General features: G+C 35.1%; 1 protein-coding gene across 4 annotated transcripts in view; it reads right to left on the bottom strand.

Annotated features, from left to right (window-relative positions):
• Positions 1–18,378, bottom strand: part of WDPCP (WD repeat containing planar cell polarity effector) — a 392,633-nt gene that overhangs the window by 133,196 nt on the left and 241,059 nt on the right. For 2 of the 4 annotated variants that reach the window (XM_029231559.1, XM_029231560.1), the window contains 2 exons: positions 7,802–7,904; positions 4,587–6,939 (listed from right to left, as the gene is read on the bottom strand). In XM_029231559.1, the coding sequence (XP_029087392.1) occupies positions 6,842–6,939; positions 7,802–7,904 (201 nt within the window). In that variant the 3' untranslated portion in view covers positions 4,587–6,841. Of the gene's footprint in view, positions 1–4,586; positions 6,940–7,650; positions 7,905–18,378 lie in introns of those variants that run through there. The other 2 variants (XM_029231558.1, XM_029231561.1) reach the window with 2 other exon arrangements.

Genomic DNA, 18,378 nt, shown 5'->3' with positions numbered 1-18,378 from the left:
GCACAAGCCCCTGAACCAACCTCACCCAACAGGAGGCAAACACCAGAAACAATAAGAACTACAACTCTGCAGTCTGTGGAAAGGAAACCACAAACACAGAAAGTTAGACAAAATGAAACGACAGAGAACTATGGTCCAGACAAAGGAACAAGATAAAACCCCAGAACAACAAGTAAGTGAAGTGGAGATAGGCAATCTATCTGAAAAAGAATTCCGAGTAATGATAGTAAACATGATCCAAGATCTCAGAAAAAGAATGGAGGTACAAACCAAGAAGATACAAGATATGTTTAACAAAGAGCTAGGGGCTTCCCTGGTGGTGCAGTGGTTGAGAATCTGCCTGCTAGTGCAGGGGACATGGGTTTGAGCCCTGGTCTGGGAGGATCCCACATGCCGTGGAGCAACTAGGCCCATGAGCCACAACTACTGAGCCTGCGTGTCTGGAGCCTGTGCTCTGCAACAAGAGAGGCTGCCAAAGTGAGAGGCCCGCGCACCGCGATGAAGAGTGGCCCCCGCTTGCCACTACTAGAGAAAACCCTCGCACAGAAACGAAGACACAACACAGTAAAAAAAAAAAAAAAAAAAAAAAGAGCTAGAAGACTTAACAAACAAACAAATGAACAATATAACTGAAATGAAAAATATACTACCAGGGAATGAACAGCAGAATAAATGAGGCAGAAAAACAAATAAGTGAGTTGGAAGACAGAGTGGTGGAAATCACTGCTGCAGAACAGAATAAAGAAAAAGGAATGAAAAAAAAATGAGGACAGTCTCAGAGACCTCTGGGATAACATTAAACACACCAACATTCACATTATAGGCGTCCCAGAAGGAGAATACAGAGAGAAACGGCCTGAGAAAATATCTGAAGAGATTACAGCTGAAAACTCCCCTAACATGGGAAAGGAAAGACTCACTCAAGTCCAGGAAGTGCAGAGTCCCAGGCAAGATAAACTCAAGGAGGAACATTTCAAGACATATTAATCAAACTAAAACATATTAAAGACAAAGAAAATATTAAAAGCAACAAGGCAGAAGCAATAAACAACATACAACGGAATTCCCATTAGGATATCAGCTGATTTTTCAGTAGGAACTCAGCAGGCCAGAAGGGAGTGGCACCATATATTTAAAGTGATGAAAGGGAAACTCCTACAACCAAGAATACTTTACCCAGCGAGGCTCTCATTCAGATTTGACAGAAATTAAAAGCTTCATAGACAAGCAAAAGCTAAGAGAATTCAGCATCACCAAACCAGCCTTACAACAAATGCTAAAGGAACTTCTCTAGGTGGAAAAGAAAAGGCCACAATCAGAAACAAGAAAATTACGAATGGGAAAGCTAAAGGTAGGAAAGACTCCATACACAAATATGATATCAAAACCAGCAATCGTGAGGACAGTACGAATGCAGGATATTGGAAATGCCTTTGAAATTAAGAGAGCAGCAACTTGAAATAATCTTGTATATATGTAGACTGCTATATCAAAACTTCATGGGAACTGCACACCAAAAATCTACAACAGATACACAAAAAAGAAAAAGCAATCCAAACACAATACTAGAAATAGTCATCAAATCCCAAGAGAAGAGAACAAAAGAGGAAGCAAAGAAAAAAGACCTACAAAAACAAATCCAAAATTAACAAAATGGCAATAAGAACATACATATGGATAATTACCTAAAATGTAAATGGATTAAATGCTCCAACCAAGAGACACAGGCTTGCTGAATGGATACAAAAACAATACCCGTATAGATGCTGTCTAAAAGAGACCCGCTTCAGATCTAGGAGCACATACAGATTGAAAGTGAGGGGATGGAAAAAGATATTCCATGCAAATGGAAATCAAAAGAAATCAGGAGTAACAATACTCATATCAGACAAAATAGACTTTAAAATAAAGACTGTTACAAGGGACAAGGACACTATAAAATGATCAAGAGATCAATACAAGAAGCAAATATAACAATCGTCAATATATATGCACCCAAAATAGGAGCATCTCAGTATATAAGGCAAATGCTAGCAGCCATGAAAGGAGAAATCAACAGTAACACAATAATAGTAGAGTACTTTAACACCCACTTACATCAATGGACAGCTCTTCCAGACAGAAAATCAACAGGGAACATACTGGATCAGATGGACTTAATTGGTATTTATAAAACATTCTATCCAAAAGCAACAGAATACACATTCTTCTCAAGTGCAAATGGGACATTCTCCAGGATAGATCACATGCTGAGCCACAAAGTGAGCCTTGGTAAATTTAAGGAAATTGAAATCACATCAAGCATCTTTTCCAACCACGGTGCTATGTGATTAGAAATCAATTACAAGCAAAAAAGTAAAAAACACAAGCACGTGGAGGTTAAACAATATGTTACTAAACAACCAATGGATCACTGAATAAATCAAAGAGGAAACTAAAAAATACCTAGAGACAAATGACAATGAAAACACGACAATCCAAAACTATGGGATGCAGCAAAAACAGTTCTAAGAGGGAAGTTTATAGCAATACAATCTTATATCAGGAAAGAAGAAAAATCTCAAATAAATAACCTAACCTTACACCTAAAGTAACTAGAGAAGGAAGAACAAACAAAACACAAAGTTAGTAGAAGGAAAGAAATCATTAAAGATCACAGCGGAAATAAATGAAATAGAGAAGAATAAAACAATAGAAAAGATTAATGAAACTAAAAACTGGTTCTCTGAAGAGATAAACAAAATTGACTCATGAAGAAAAAAAGAGAGGGCTCAAATCAATAAAATCAGAAGTGAAAAAGAAGTTACGACACCACAGAAATACGAAGGACCATAAGAGACTACAAGCAACTATATATCAACAACCTAGAAGAAATGAACAAATTCTTAGAAAGGTACAACCTTCCAAGACTGAACCAGGAGGAAATAGAAAATATGAACAAACCAATTACAAGTACTGAAATTCAAACTGTTGATTTAAAAACTTCCAACAAACAAAAGTCCAGGATCAGATGGCTTCACAGGCAAATTCTATCAAACATTTAGAGAAGAGGTAACATTGCAGAGGAAGGAACACTCCCAAACTCATTCTATGAGGCCACTGCCACCCTGATACTGAAACCAAAGATACCACAAAAAAGGGCTTCCCTGGTGGCGCAGTGGTTGACAGTCCGCCTGCTGATGCAGGGGACACGGGTTCATGCCCTGGTCCGGGAAGATCCCACATGCCGCGGAGCGGCTGGGCCCGTGAGCCATGGCCGCTGAGCCTGCGTGTCCGGAGCCTGTGCTCTGCAACGGGAGAGGCCACAACAGTGAGAGGCCCGCGTACCGCAAAGGAAAAAAAAGATACCACAAAAAAAGAAAATTACAGGCCAACATCACTGATGAACATAGATGCAAAAATCCTCAACAAAATACTAACAAACCAAATCCTAACCAAATACATTAAAAGCATCATACACCATGATCAAGTGGGATTTATCGCAGGGATGCAACGATTCTTCAATATCCACAAATCAATAAATATGATACACCACATTAACAAATTGAAGAATAAAAACCATATAATCATCTCAATAGATGCAGAGAAAGCTTTTGATAAAATTCAGCAATGATTTATGAAAAAACTCTCCAGAAAGAGGGCATAGAGGGAAATTACCTTAACATAAAAAAGGCCATATATGAAAAACCCACAGCCAACATCATTCTCCATGGTGAAAAACTGAAACAGGAACAAGACAAAGATATCCACTCTCACCACTTCTATTCAACATAGTTTTGGAAGTCCTAGACACAGCAATCAAAGAAGAAAAAGAGGGGCTTCCCTGGTGGTGCAGTGGTTGAGAGTCCGCCTGCCAATGCAGGGGACATGGGTTCGTGCCCCGGTCTGGGAAGATCCCACATGCCACGGAGCGGCTGGGCCCGTGAGCCATGGCCGCTGAGCCTGCGTGTCCGGAGCCTGTGCTCCACAATGGGAGAGGCCACAACAGTGAGAGGCCCGCATACCACAAAAAAAACAAAAACAAAAACAAAGAAACAAAAGGAAACCAAATTGGAAAAGAATAAGACTGCCACTCTTTGCAGATAACATGATACTACACATAGAAAGTCCTAATATGTTACCAGAAAACTACTAGAGCTCATCAATAAATTTGGTAAAGTTTCAGGATACAAAATTAATACACAGAAATCTTGTGCATTTGGGGTTAATGTATACACCACTATATATAAAATATGTAATCAACAAGGACGTACTGTATAGCACAGGGAGCTCTATTCAATATTCTGTAATAACCTATATGGGAAAAGAATTTGAAAAAGAATGGATATATGTAGGTGTATAATTGAATCACTTTCCTGTACACCTGAAACTAACACAACATTATAAATCAACTATACTGCAATATAAAATAAAAATTAAATTTAATTAAAACAAAATTTTGTTGAAAAACTGCATTTAAGTAATATGTTTATTATAAATATTTAATAAATGTGTAAATGTTAAATATATTATTTAATATATTTAAATATAATGTGGCAACTCTGTAAATCACTCTTCTCCAAGGTTTGTTGTTGCTATTTGTTGTTTGGTAACTTTTGAACTAATTCTGTAAAGTCTATATATCCTTTGTTGTGTGCAGCCACTGAAATCTCTTTTCAGTTACCTAAATAGTCATCTACAGATTGGATAAAGATTTTTAATCCTAGAATCCTATCTTGTAATCTTTTTGGGTGGGGGTTCTGTGTTTTAGGGAACCCCTTGAATGCTCAGCTAGGCATTTTACAACTCAGCTTTAGCCTCCACTGCTTGCATGCATAGAGCCTCCAGATCAGCCAGAGGTGAGAATTTAGGTGACCATCTCATATATTTCCTAAGAATGCACACAGTCCCGGGCATGCACACAGTAGTATACAGAGTCCCAGAAAGATTTTTGAGCTTTTCAAATCTCCTATGGATATCTTATTCTCTAGAATTTCCTTTTTAGCTTTTTGGTTGGCTTATTGTTTGCCCCAGCACTTATTTACCTTCTCAGGCAGCCAAAATCTTAAACAACTTCCTCTAATAGTTTTCCACAAAGCATCCTGGGGAAAAGGCTTTTTCACAAAGAGTGAGCTTCCAATCAGGTCAAATAAAGAAAGGCTTACACAAGAGGTCTTCCAAGGAACCATCAGTCAAATAATGATAGTTATCTGGGATTGGGACTTTGAAGGACCTCCAATCCTGTTCTTTACTCTCTGCCGGCTCCTGGAGCTGCTGATTTTCACCAGGATTATGGGCTGTGGTTTTCAAGGCTACTGTGGAGCTGGGTGGTGGGGCAGATGGGAAAAGGGCAAGTTAAAACACTACAAAGAACTTCCCTGGCAGTCCAGTATGTAAGACTCCATGCTCCCAATGTAGGGGGCCTGGGTTCAATCCCTGGTCAGGGAATTAGATCCCACGTGCATGCTGCTACTAGAAACTTGCTGATAATATTATTGAGGATACCTTGTATATGATAAGTTGCTTTTCTCTTGCTGCTTTCAAGATGCTTTTTTCAAGCTGAAAAGCTTTTGATAGTTTGATTATAATTTGTCCTAGCATGGGTCTCTCTACTGGCTGCTTGTATTTGGAGTTCACTGAGGTTGGATTTGTAGATCCATCTCTTTCCTCAAATTTGGGAAGTTTCCGGTCATTATTTCTTCAAATAGTCTCTCTGTCTCTTTCTCACTTGTCTTTCTGAGACTCCCATAGTTGTTGGTATGCTTGAGAGTGTCCCATAAGTCCTTTAGGCCCATTTCACTTAATCTTTTTTCCTTTTGCTCCTCAGACTCAATGATTCTAAATTGTATCTTAACGTTTGCTGATTCGTTTTTTCTGTCTGCTAAATATAAGTGAGAGCCACCCCAGTTTTCTGGAACAAAAGTGGAGTAGAACATTTATCTAAGCTGTTCACCTCTTGATAGTTACTGTTGTTATTAAATGGATCTTTGACAAGAGATAGTAATCAAAGCCATAGGATAAGGCCTGAAAAAAAGCTGAGAAATGGGGAGTAACAGGGTTTCAGTGAAAAAAAGGTATTTACTAGAAATGAGGCAGGGCTCAAAGGGGGAACACCAAACTCTTTGGCTAGGAATTATCAGCTGGCCTAGGTAACCTGATCAAAATATACACAGGGCACAGGATGCATTTTGGTGAATAGTGGAGTTTCTTCATTTTTCTGAAATTTCGTGGTAATCTCTTCATATTCCTTTTCACTCTTAGTAAATTTAAATAGCTTTAAAATGCAAAAATTGCCTCCATTATATGTGAAACCCTGGTGGAAAAGGCAGTGTACATGACAAATAAGGAAAATTCTGATAAAATTTGCTATGAATTAACCTCCTACTGTGTTTCCTAAATGGCAAGAGGGATGGGGATGGAGGATGTTTGTATCCCCATGATGTAACACAGCAATTCCTATTAATATGGTATGATTTCATTATTTAGTTATAAGTGACTTATCACAAATATAAATTGTACCTGCCTCAAAGAATTATGGTGAGGCTTAAATTAGTAAATGTTGTTAACAGAATAGTACATGGCCCACAGTAAGCATTCAGTAAATATTAGCTATTATTGTTTTTATTGGGATGCACATCACTATCCTTAGCAAGTAACAATATACATTGATAGGTCAACTGAAGTTACTCTTATCTAATATTATATTAATATTGAATATCCTTTATCCATTAGGAATGAAGATTTGAAAGTGGTCTATGCATCTTTTGGGTTTGATCAGTTTGGAACTTTTTCAGGGTGGGGGAGGGAGAACAAAATCATCTTTCTGGTAAACAACTGTCAGCTTTGGTATTCAGCTTTAGAGCTACCCTGGTAGTATGGTTTTGAGTCCTTCAGTAGCAACTGGAAGACTGGGATCTCTGGTGGTGATGTTAGAGAGAAGCCGACAATTGCTCCTTTTGGCTGCCAACATTACAAAAACAAAGCACAAGATGATCCATCAATGGATAATCAATGTTATAATATTTTCAAGCAACTTACCAAGTGGAAACCTTACTGAAACTTCTTTGTTTTATAGGAGTTCCATGAAGAAATAAATTCTATTACAATTTCTGAGGGTCCTCTGCCTAATTTAGGTATAGGAAATACCAGGAACAATAGAAATTGGGATGTCCAGAGATCAGTGCTTTCAGAGTTGGTCACATTAGGATAAATTGAGTTTAGAAAAAGGAAACTCATGCTGATATTATTATAGTTTTTAAAGACATCATTTTTCTATATTATAAAGTTTTGAATGGACTTTTAGATTCAACTTAGGCTTTTGATTTATCTTCTTTGGAAGACTCACAGTAAAATGAATCTAGTGGCTTCTAAATTAAAAAAAAAAAAATCACCCATCAAACCTAAATTTCACGTGAAGTACTTTGTCTGATATAGGAGGGAATTCTTCTGAGATGTGACATGTCTATGTATAAAAATAAAAGATTATATAAGTTCCTGTGTTGGTTAATTTTAATAATAGCACTAATAATAATAAACTGTTTTCCTAAAAATCTTATGAAAAGAACAATGACTTTTTAACTTTTTGCTAAGTAGTTATCAATTACTGATTATTAATTTGCATATTAACACAATTCCAAATTAAATATCCATATTGTACTATTTACCCAGGCTTAATTCTTGTTTTTTCTAAAAAAAGACACTGTCTTCACAAAGAAAATAATTCAAATTAACCAGCCATGCCCTACAAATGTAAATACAAGTGATACTGAATAAGTATTGATTAAAATAAAAAGCACTTTAAAAAAACAGCATTAAATCTTACCAACTCCAGAGGTTATTGATTCTGCATCAATGTCACTAGCTCTCTTTCTTGCCACTTCAGCTAGTGCCAATTCGCCCTTATCTAGTGCAAGGTAATGGATGTCCTTTGGAAATAAAGCAAGATAAAAGATTAATCCAAAATGTATCTTAGTCAAGTTACAAAGGAGATTTTGAAAGAAAGAACTTACTGTTCTTTCAAAACAGTAACAAAAATAGATTACAAAACAGACATGGCTGATGATAAAATACAAAAATTTTGTATTTTAATTTTCTCAGTTTTCTAATACAAGCAAATTTTCTTGAATTGGAAATCATAGCTATAACTAGTGGCAGTTATTTCAATAAATTAAGTCTTTAGGGAAAAAGACAAGCTTTTAAATCCAATGTTTGATGTACTTAGTTTTGTCAGGGAATAAAAACCTTAGTGGCTATTTTCTTTAATGAAATTTTACTATCTGAGATAGCTTCTTCAAAATTCAGTTGTTCATTATGATAAGCATTTTATAAGGAATACTATTATACAAATTTGTCTCTGATATTTATGTGTCTGGCACATGTTACTTTATTAATATTATTAATACTACTATTATCTTGAACTCATTCAGTCAACAAATAATCAGTGCCTATTAAGTTGTGAAAAGAGAGATCAATTACAATACCATTTCTCAACAAGCTTTCAGCCCAGTAGGGAGAAAGACAACTGTAAACAACAGTTAGTAACATAGTGTAATAGGTTTTATGGCAGAGTTAAGAATGGTGTAGAACCAAAGAGGAGGAACTGATCCTTGATCTGCATCTTGAAGGATAAATAAGAGTTATAGTAGAAGGGAAAATGGAGAAAAGACAACAGAAAATGAATGATATCTGGTGCACATACATAGAGAAGCTTGAGAAAACACAGTTCTATCAGGCAATGGCAGGTCTTTCAATACGGAAGGAATGTTGGTTGTGTGGGAGAATGCAGTGGAAAATAATTCTAAAGAAGTAGACAGAGCCACTAAAAAGGACTTTGAACTCTTTTTGGTACACAGGGTGACTGTTGGAATGAGAATTTTATTGCAATAAAAATGGAAAAAGAACATGAACAACAAGTTTTCAATGATGAAATATAAATGGCCTATAATCATGAAAAGGTATTTCACTGTCCGAATGTTCAAAGTTGAAAAAATGTAATTTCAAACTGGACAAATTTTTTAAAGTTAGTACTTACTGGTTGCAAAATTTGGGGGGAAACAGGCACTTATTACATTTACTGGGAATATAGACTTTACAGAGCAGGGGTCAGTAAACTATGGCCTATAAGCCAAATATAGCCTGCCTTTTGTACAGCCCTTGAGTAAAGAATGGTGTTTACCTAGCATAATGCCCTCCAGGTCCATTCATGTTGCTGCAAATGGCAAAATTTCACTCTTACTTATGGCTGAGTAGTATTCCATTGTGTGTGTGTTTTTTTAATGACCTTTTTTTTTTTTTTTCGGCTGCGTTGGGTCTTTGCTGCTGCGCGTGGGCTTTCTCTAGTTGCAGCGAGCAGGGGCTACTCTGCATTGCAGTGCATGGGCTTCTCATTGTGGTGGCTTCTCTTATTGCAGAGCATGGGCTCTAGGTGCACGGGCTTCAGTAGTTGTGGCTCAAGGGCTCTAGAGCACAGTCTCAGTAGTTGTGGCACACGGGCTTAGTTGCTCTGCGGCATGTGGGATCTCCCCGGACCAGGGCTCGAACCCATGTCTCCTGCATTGGCAGGGAGATTCTTAACCACTGGACCACCAGGGAAGCCTGATATGTACCACAGTCTTCCTTATCCACTCATCTGTTGATGGACACTTAGGTTGCTTCCATATCTTGGCAAATGTAAATAATGTTGCTATGAACACTGGGGTGCATGTATCTCTTCGAATTAGTGCTTTTGTGTTTTTCACATATACACTCAGGCGTGGAATTGCTGGGTCATATGGTAGTTCTACTTTTAGTTTTCTGAGAAATCTCCATACTGTTTTCCACAGTGGCTGTGCCAGTCTACATTCTCACCAACAGTGTATGAAGGTTCCCTTTTTTCTACATCCTCGCCAACATTTGTCATTTATGTTCTCTTTGATGACAGCCATTCTGACAGGTGTGAGGTGATATCTCATTGTGGTTTTGATTTGCATTTCCCTGATGATTAGTGATGATGAGCATCTTTTCATGTTCCTGTTAGCCATCTGCATTTCCTCTTTGGAAAAATGTCTATTCAGTTCTGCCCATTTTGTTAACCAGGTTGTTTGTTTTTTGATGATTAGTTGTATGAACTATTTATATATTTTGGATATTGACCCCTTATCAGTCATATTGTTTGCAAGTATTTTCTCCCATTCAGTAGGTTTTTTGGTTTTGTCATTATGCTAAGTGAAATAAGTCAGACAGAGAAAGACAAGTACTGTATGATATCACTTACATGTGGAATCTAAAAAATACAACAAACTAGTGAATATAACAGAAAAGAAGCAGACTCACAGATATAAAGAGCAAACCAGTGGAGAGGGAAGAAAGGGCATTATAGGCATAAGGGATTAAGAGGTACAAATTATTAGGTATAAGTTAAGCTACAAGGGTATATTGTATAACACAGGGAATACAGCAAATATTTTGTAACTATAAATGGAGTATAACCTTTAAAAATTGTGAATTGCTATATTGTACACCTGTATATATAATACTGTACATCATTTATACTTCAATTTTAAAAGAAAATGGTGTTTACATTTTTAAATGGTTGGAAGAACTGTGCTCAACCACTCAACTCTGAATGGCTTTGGAATTACCTTATGCTGAAGACTTGAAAGTGTTTCAATCTGAAACTATTACAAGCAAAACAGTACTTACATGTGAAACTTATATTGTGATAAAGCCATTTCAGTGAGAACTAACATTGTTTGACTTGCAAGTAATAGGCTGTGTTATACACTTCCTGCACTGTCAAAAGTTAAAAAAAGAAGTGAGATCTCCATTCCTATACATATTCCCAGCAATATATTTCAGTCCACAGCAGCATTTTTCAACCTTGATACAAGTGCAAAGGTAATGTCCATATTCCAAAGTCTATTTAATGTTGCAATTAAGGAACTTTAATAGGAAGTAATTAATTTGCAATGTACTAACATGTTAAAAGGCAGTCTAGCCTTTAGCTAATAGAATTGTAAAAATGCCTTCTGATCGGTGAATATGTGCAATTAAACCATACGCTCATGGATTGATATCAGTATTTGGAAGTACTTATCTACGAGGAAAGAAATTTGCAAAGTTGAAATACATAAAATCTCATCATAGATCAGTATTCACAGATGAACATTTGCAACAGATTTTGTTAAGGAAAACCACCTTTCAACCCTTATTAAGAGAAATGTTATCCCCCCACAAAAGAATTCCATTATTCACATCTGTAGAACTTTATTATGAAAACTGTACTCAATTAATAGATTTTTAATTTTATCAATAAAGATTTGTGGAAATTTGTTTTCTATCATACTCAATTATTACATTTAAAATTTTATCAATAAAAATCTATGGAAATTTGTTTTCTCAAGTACCTAAATAATAACCTCAATTTTTCCTTTTGGCCCACAAGCCTATAATATTTGCTGTTTGGTCCTTTATGGAAAAAGTTTGATGATTCCATATTTTAGTAATACATCAGAATTCAAATTTGCATACATATACTTTTGGAAAATCTTCTTAAGGAAATGATGTGACCAATCCTATGTCCAAGATTGGCGATGACAGCAGTACTTTTTTTTTTTTTTTTTTGGCTGCACCATGCAGCATGTGGCATCCTAGTTCCCCAACCAGGGATTGAACCCAGGCCCTCGGCAGTGAAAGCATGCAGTCGTAACCACTGGAACACCAGGGAATTCCTGACAGCAGTACTTACAACGATAAAAAATCGGAAGCAACTTAAATGTATATCAATTGAAAAAATCATGTTGATTTTCTTTTTTAATCCAAGAGTGGCATGATACTTTCATAATAGATCCTTATATTCAATGAAGAAATTAGCAGTAATTTAAAAATATATATACTCCGGTATTCAGTTTGCTAGTGTTTTATTTAATACTTTTGCATTTATGTTTTTTTTCACTGAGGTATAGTTGCTGTACAGTATTATATAAGTGCATCTGTGTTCTTAAGAAATTCTATCACTTTACTTGCACTTGACTGCTAACAAGCCCTCAACTGGTATTAAAGTTATACTAGTCTTACAAATAAGCTAAGGCAGCTTTTTTTCCTATCTTCTTGTCTCTGGCAAAATTTATATGTGATTCTTCACTGAAAATAAGCAAAAGATATACAATGCATTTAAGAAGAAATTACCACCCATTACTGAGTGACGTAAATGAACACCTGATTAAAATACAGATATACACCTGCTTATGGCTGAAAAGATTATACATCATAAAGATATCAATTCTGACCCCAAATAATCTGTAAAATTCAGTGGAATTCAATCAAAATCCCTTCAATATTTTTCATGGAACTTGACAAGTTGATCTTAAAATTCATATGTGCAAGTAAATGGTCAAGAGTATCTAAGACTTATTCTAGTTAACATTAAGACTATATAATAGCACTAGTATATAAATCAGTGAAAAAGAAAGTTACCCATAAAAAATATCAATTTTTTTGTGAGTTACTAATGTTAGTATTTTATGTTTAACAGTGATGTAAGTGTTGGCTATAAGATCTGTGGTCCACAAATCATTTCTGGAACATACTCTCTCTCTCTCATTCTTAATTCTGTGATTTCTACTCTTAATTTTTTAACTGTTATAGGGAATTTGGGGTCATTAATTTCAAGAAGGTAATAAGGCTTAACAGTTCTTGAGTTGATATTATATCTGTACCATGAAGGTTTTCATTTCTTAATCTTTCTGTGGACCTTCTCACTATTCATATATATGAATGTAGTTTTTAGTAAAATGCAGTAGAGAGTATATTTCTATAACTCCATACCTCTCAGTTTGAGACAGTTCATGCATGAATCTTTACAGTGTGATAAAAGACATCTAGTATCTAGCATCTATATCACCCCCCACAATTGGCTATCCTCTGGATACATTTATTTTTTAACTTTTAGATAGTTTTAGTGTTTCAATTTAGTTTAAATGTTGGGTATATACAGTTAAATATGTTCATATACTCCTGGGAAATGGTCATATTCTAAATAAGTCAAGAAAGTAAAAGCCACTTGGCTTTGTATTTCATTTTCATGTCTTTCACTTGATTAGGACAGCACATACAAGAATAGAGGACATGCAGTAAAGCTGGTTGAGACTAAGGCTAAGGTACTGTTAAATGATATTATATTAAATACACTGCAAGAGACCACTACTGGGAAAGTCATGCCCTTCTCATCTTGACTTTAAATTTAATTAATACTTACTAATCAAAAATTATTCCACAAATAATTATGGAGTGTTTACTATGTGCCAGATGCAGAGGTAAATTTACTACAAAGTTTATAAAGCATAAGCTTCTCTGCCTCTTATTTGTACATATCCTTCCCAGTACCTAATTTTGTACTTGAAATGTTAAATTATTTTTTTTAACTTTCTTTTTTAAATTGAAGTATAGTGGATTTACAATATTATAATATTTTCAGGTGTACAGCATAGTGATTCAGTATTTTTGTAGATTATACTCCATTTAAAGTTATTATAAAATAATGGCTATATTTCCCTGTGCTGTACAATATATCCTTGTTGCTTATCTTTTTATACATAGAGGTTTGTATATCTTAATCCTATACCCCTATCTTGACCCTCCCACCCTTCTGTCTCCCCACTGGTACCATTGGTTTGTTTTCTATATCTGTGAGTCTTATCCTGTTTTGTTATATATATTTGTTTTATTTTTTAGATTCCATATCTAAGTGATAATATACAGTATTTGTCTTTCTATGACTTATTTTACTAAGCATAATATTCTCTAGGTCAATTAAATTATTTTTCTTCAGAAATATAGGTTTCAAGCCCCATAAAACATGTATCTGCCCCCTGATGCCCATCCATCAAGGTTTTCACATACTAGTGAACTGTGTTACCGTACCATACTTAGATGCTTAGAATCATGTGTCTCGGAGGCACGTGGCACAAGGAGACATTGTAAGTTGTACAGTCCTTTTTTGTTTCCTTGGTCTCTTTTTGGAGACTTATTGTATAAGATTAAAATGGCATGTAATGGGTCTAAAGGGATAACATAGATGACAGTAGATCTGAAAGTGTCATATTGATAAATCCCAACCTTTACTGCCACCCAATCAGGATTACCTAGTTATGAATGGTCTTATTATAAAAGTGTTACTAATGTGGAAGCAAGTTTTCAGAAAAATATTCAGAAGAATGAACTATTTAGTTTCTGTCATTCTCAGTGACAATTTTTAATTTACTGTTTGCCATACTGACTTATATTAGTAACATCTTTTAGCACTATTAAGTGAAATTGGCTTCCACTGAACAAAAGATGACAAACACTGAGAGTCTTTGGCTATGATCCATGTTTAAAAATTTACACATATTCTCTCTGTATCATCTAAGATCTGGAATAAAAGACTTGTTATTCCTGGGAGCTCATTACCTTTCACAGGTGGTATTTAATGTACTACTATAATGAATATGCAGATTTACAACAAAAAGCATTTAAAGCTAAGGAGTCCCTGGTGGTCCAGTGTTAGGACTCGATGCTTTCACTGCTGAGGGCCCGGAATCAGTCCCTGGTTGGGGAACTAAGATTGTGCAAGCCGTGCAGCAAAACCAAAAAAAAAAAAAAAAAAAACTATTCAAAGCTAAAAAAAAATCCTGAGTAGATTTTCATCTTGAAATCATACTTTGGACTAGTCACTGACAGATAAGTTTAACTATTATAACGTATTGATGTTGTTATAACCTTTTCTAATTTTTGTTATGCTTCTGGGGATTGATAGGTTTGTATGAGATAACAGAAGCACTTACAAAGACATGCAACAGCTTCTACACATTTAAGACTACCATGTTCTGGCCCTCCCTGCTATAATATTTTACTTAGTTCAAATCAGTTGATAATATAAATTTTAAATTCATTAACTACAAGCTTTGCAGCTTTAAGCCTTGTGCAAAACTGCTTTCAGAACATTTAATTTCATGCTGCTTTATTTCAAGTAAAGTAAAATGTTGATACACTTCTCTTTGTACTTATTTAAAATAACATTTCTTTTCATAGGACAAATCTGGTTAATAAGAAATTTTAAGAATTAGGAATAAAATATTTCTGCTAATGTGTTAATATTTTAGAAATATCATATTTGTAGATTTGAGGGAAAAGTAACTTTCAAGATAAGGAAGTCTATGAAATAATTTATCTCATAGTTACATTTATATTAATATAAATTTTAGTAATCAGTTCTTAATGTCTACATAAGTATCTACATAATCTTTTTTATATAAGAACAATGAATAATTATTTTAAATGTGAAAATATATGTAAAGAGTTTAGATTTTGTTACCAAATGGAGAATTTACTTGGAATGACACTTATTTTCATGTTAGAATAAGTTTTTAAGTTTTTAATTCATAAATAAAACCTACTGCTTTTTTTTTAGGAGTTATATTTTTGGCTTGTTTGAATTTTGTCCTTGGAGCTACTGGTTTATTTAAATTCATCTATTTTAGTCAATTCAATTTTTTCATTTTATTCACGTTCACTAAGTTTTCATGTTTATTGCACTGTTGTATATATTATCATACTTTTTAAAAGTCTTCTGATCATTTTATATACTGCTATATAGAATGATCAGAGTTATTCCCAGGATATTATAACAAAATTAAGTTACTATATATAGAAAACCCTAAAGACTCATAAAACTACTGATAAATGAATTCAGCAAGGTAGCAGGATACAAGATTAACATACAGAAATCAGTAGAGTTTCTTTACACTAACAATGAAATATCAGAACAGAATGTAAATAAACAATCCCTTTTAAAATCACATCTAAAAAAAAACAACTTAGGAATAAACCTCACCAAGGAGGTGGAAGAGTTACTTATATGCTGAGAACTACAAAACATTAGTAAAGGAAATTGAAGATGATTTAAAGAAATGGAAAGATATGCCATGCTCTAAGATTGGAAGAATTAAAATTGTTAAAATGACTATTCTACCCAAAGCAATCTACAAATTTAATGTAATCCCTATCAAATTAGCCATGACATTTATCACAGAACTAGGACAAATAATCCTCAAATTTATATGGAAACATAAAAGACCCAGAATTGCCAAAGCAATCCTGAGGAAAAATAACCCTCCCAGACTTCAGACAATACTACAAAGCTACAGTATTCAAAACAGTGTGATACTGGCACAAAAACAGACATATGGATCAATGGAACAGCATAGAGAGCCCAGAAATAGACCCACACACCTATGTTCAATTAATCTTCAAGAAAGGAGGCAAGAATATACAAATGGGAAGACACAGTCTCTTCAGCAAGTGGTTCTGGGAAAGTTGGACAGCTGCATGTAAATCAATGAAGTTAGAACACACCCTCACACTATACACAAAAGTAAGCTCAAAGTGGCTTAAAGACTTAAATATAAGACATGACACCATAAAACTCCTAGAAGAGAACATAGGCACAACATTCTCTTACATAAATCACACCAATGTTTACTTAGGTCAGTCTCCCAAGGCAATAGAAATAAAAGCAAAAATTAACAAATGGGACCTAATCAAACTTCTAAGCTTTTGCACAGCAAAGGAAACCATAAACAAAACAAAAAGACAACCTACAGACTGGGAGAAGATATTTGCAAATAATGCAACCAACAAGGGCTTAATTTCCAAAATATATAAACAGCGCATACAACGCAATAACGAAAAAGCAAACAACCCAATCAAAAAATTGGCAGAAAACATAAATAAACACTTCTCTAAGGAAGACATACAGATGGCCAACAGGCACATGAAAAGGTGCTCATCATCGCTGATTATCAGAGAAATGCAAATCGAAACTGCAATGAGGTACCACCTCACACCAGTCAGAATGGCCATAATTAAAAAGTACAAATCATAAATGATGGAGAGGATGGGGAGAAAAGGGAACCCCCTTACACTGTTGGTAGGAATGTAAATTGGTACAGCCACTATGGAGAACAGTATGGAGGTTCCTTAAAAAACTAAAAATTGAGCTACCATATGATCCAGCAATCCCACTCCTGGGCATATACCCAGGCAAAACTATAATTAGGAAATATACATGCACCCCCTATGTTCATAGCAGCACTATTTACAATAGTCAAGATATGGACATAATCTAAATGTCCATCGATAGATGAATGGGTAAAGAAGATGTGATATGTGTATACGTACGTGTATGTGTATATATATATTTATATACACACACACACACACACAATGGAATGTTACTCAGCCATGAAAAACAATGAAATAATACCATTTGCAGCAACATGCATGGATCTGGAGATTATCAAACTAAATGAAGTAAGTCAGAAGAGAAAGACAAATACCATATGATACCACTTTATGTGGAATCTAAAATATGACACAAAAGAACAAATCTATGAAACAGAAACAGACTTACATAGAGAACAGAACTGTGGTTGCCAAGGGGTGGGGGGGAGGAAAGGATTGAGAGTGTGAGATTAGCAGATTCAAACTATTATATATAGGATGGATAAAGAACAAGGTCCTACTGTATAGCACAGGGAACTATATTCAATATCTTGTGATAAACCATAATGGAAAAGAATATGAATAAGAATATATGTATAACTGAATCACTTTGCTGTACAGCAGAAATTAACACAACATTGTAAACCAACTATGCTTCAATAAAATTTAAAAAAAACAAAAAACCATCAAGTTTCCAAACAATGTTTTAATATGCTACTAAAACACTAAAACAGAAGTTTTATTTAAAAACAGGGATATAGATGAATATGTATGCATCTTTAGTTTTATATATATATATATATATATATATATACTATAGTGTATATATATATATATATATATATATAGTGTGTATATATATACTATAAATGAAAGATAAAACCAAAAGTGATGACGTCACTTTTGGTGAGAAGGACTAAGAAGATGTGACCCTAACCAGGAGAAAAAAATGGTCACTTGAAATAGACCCAAATGAACTAATGGTTTACAGGAAACACAGGAGACAGAGGAACATATTAATAAGCACTCCAAAGATATGAGGTTGGCACATGTCAAAATATGAGAAACTCTATAGGGCAAATGGTTCAGTTTATTCAACAGCAAAACTGCAAAACAAGTGGGGAAAAGAGAGAAAGCCGGAACTCAGATTAGAATAAACCACTGAGGGACTTCACTGGTGGTGCAGTGGTTAAGAATCCGCCTTCTAGTGCAGGGTACATGGGTTCAATCCCTGGTCCGGGAAGATCCCACATGCGGTGGAGCAACTAAGCCCATGTGCCACAACTACTGAAGCCTGCGGGCCTAGAGCCCGTGCTCCGCAACAAGAGAAGCCACTGCAACGAGAAACCCATGCACCACAACGAAGAGTAGCCCCAGCTC

The sequence above is a fragment of the Monodon monoceros genome, unplaced genomic scaffold (assembly GCF_005190385.1).
Source record: "Monodon monoceros isolate NGI ecotype Baffin Bay Population unplaced genomic scaffold, NGI_Narwhal_1 Super_Scaffold_19, whole genome shotgun sequence".
NCBI classification, from domain to species: Eukaryota; Metazoa; Chordata; class Mammalia; order Artiodactyla; family Monodontidae; genus Monodon; species Monodon monoceros.
Note: the sequence above shows the minus strand (reverse complement) of the source record. Positions and strands in the feature narration are given on the sequence as shown.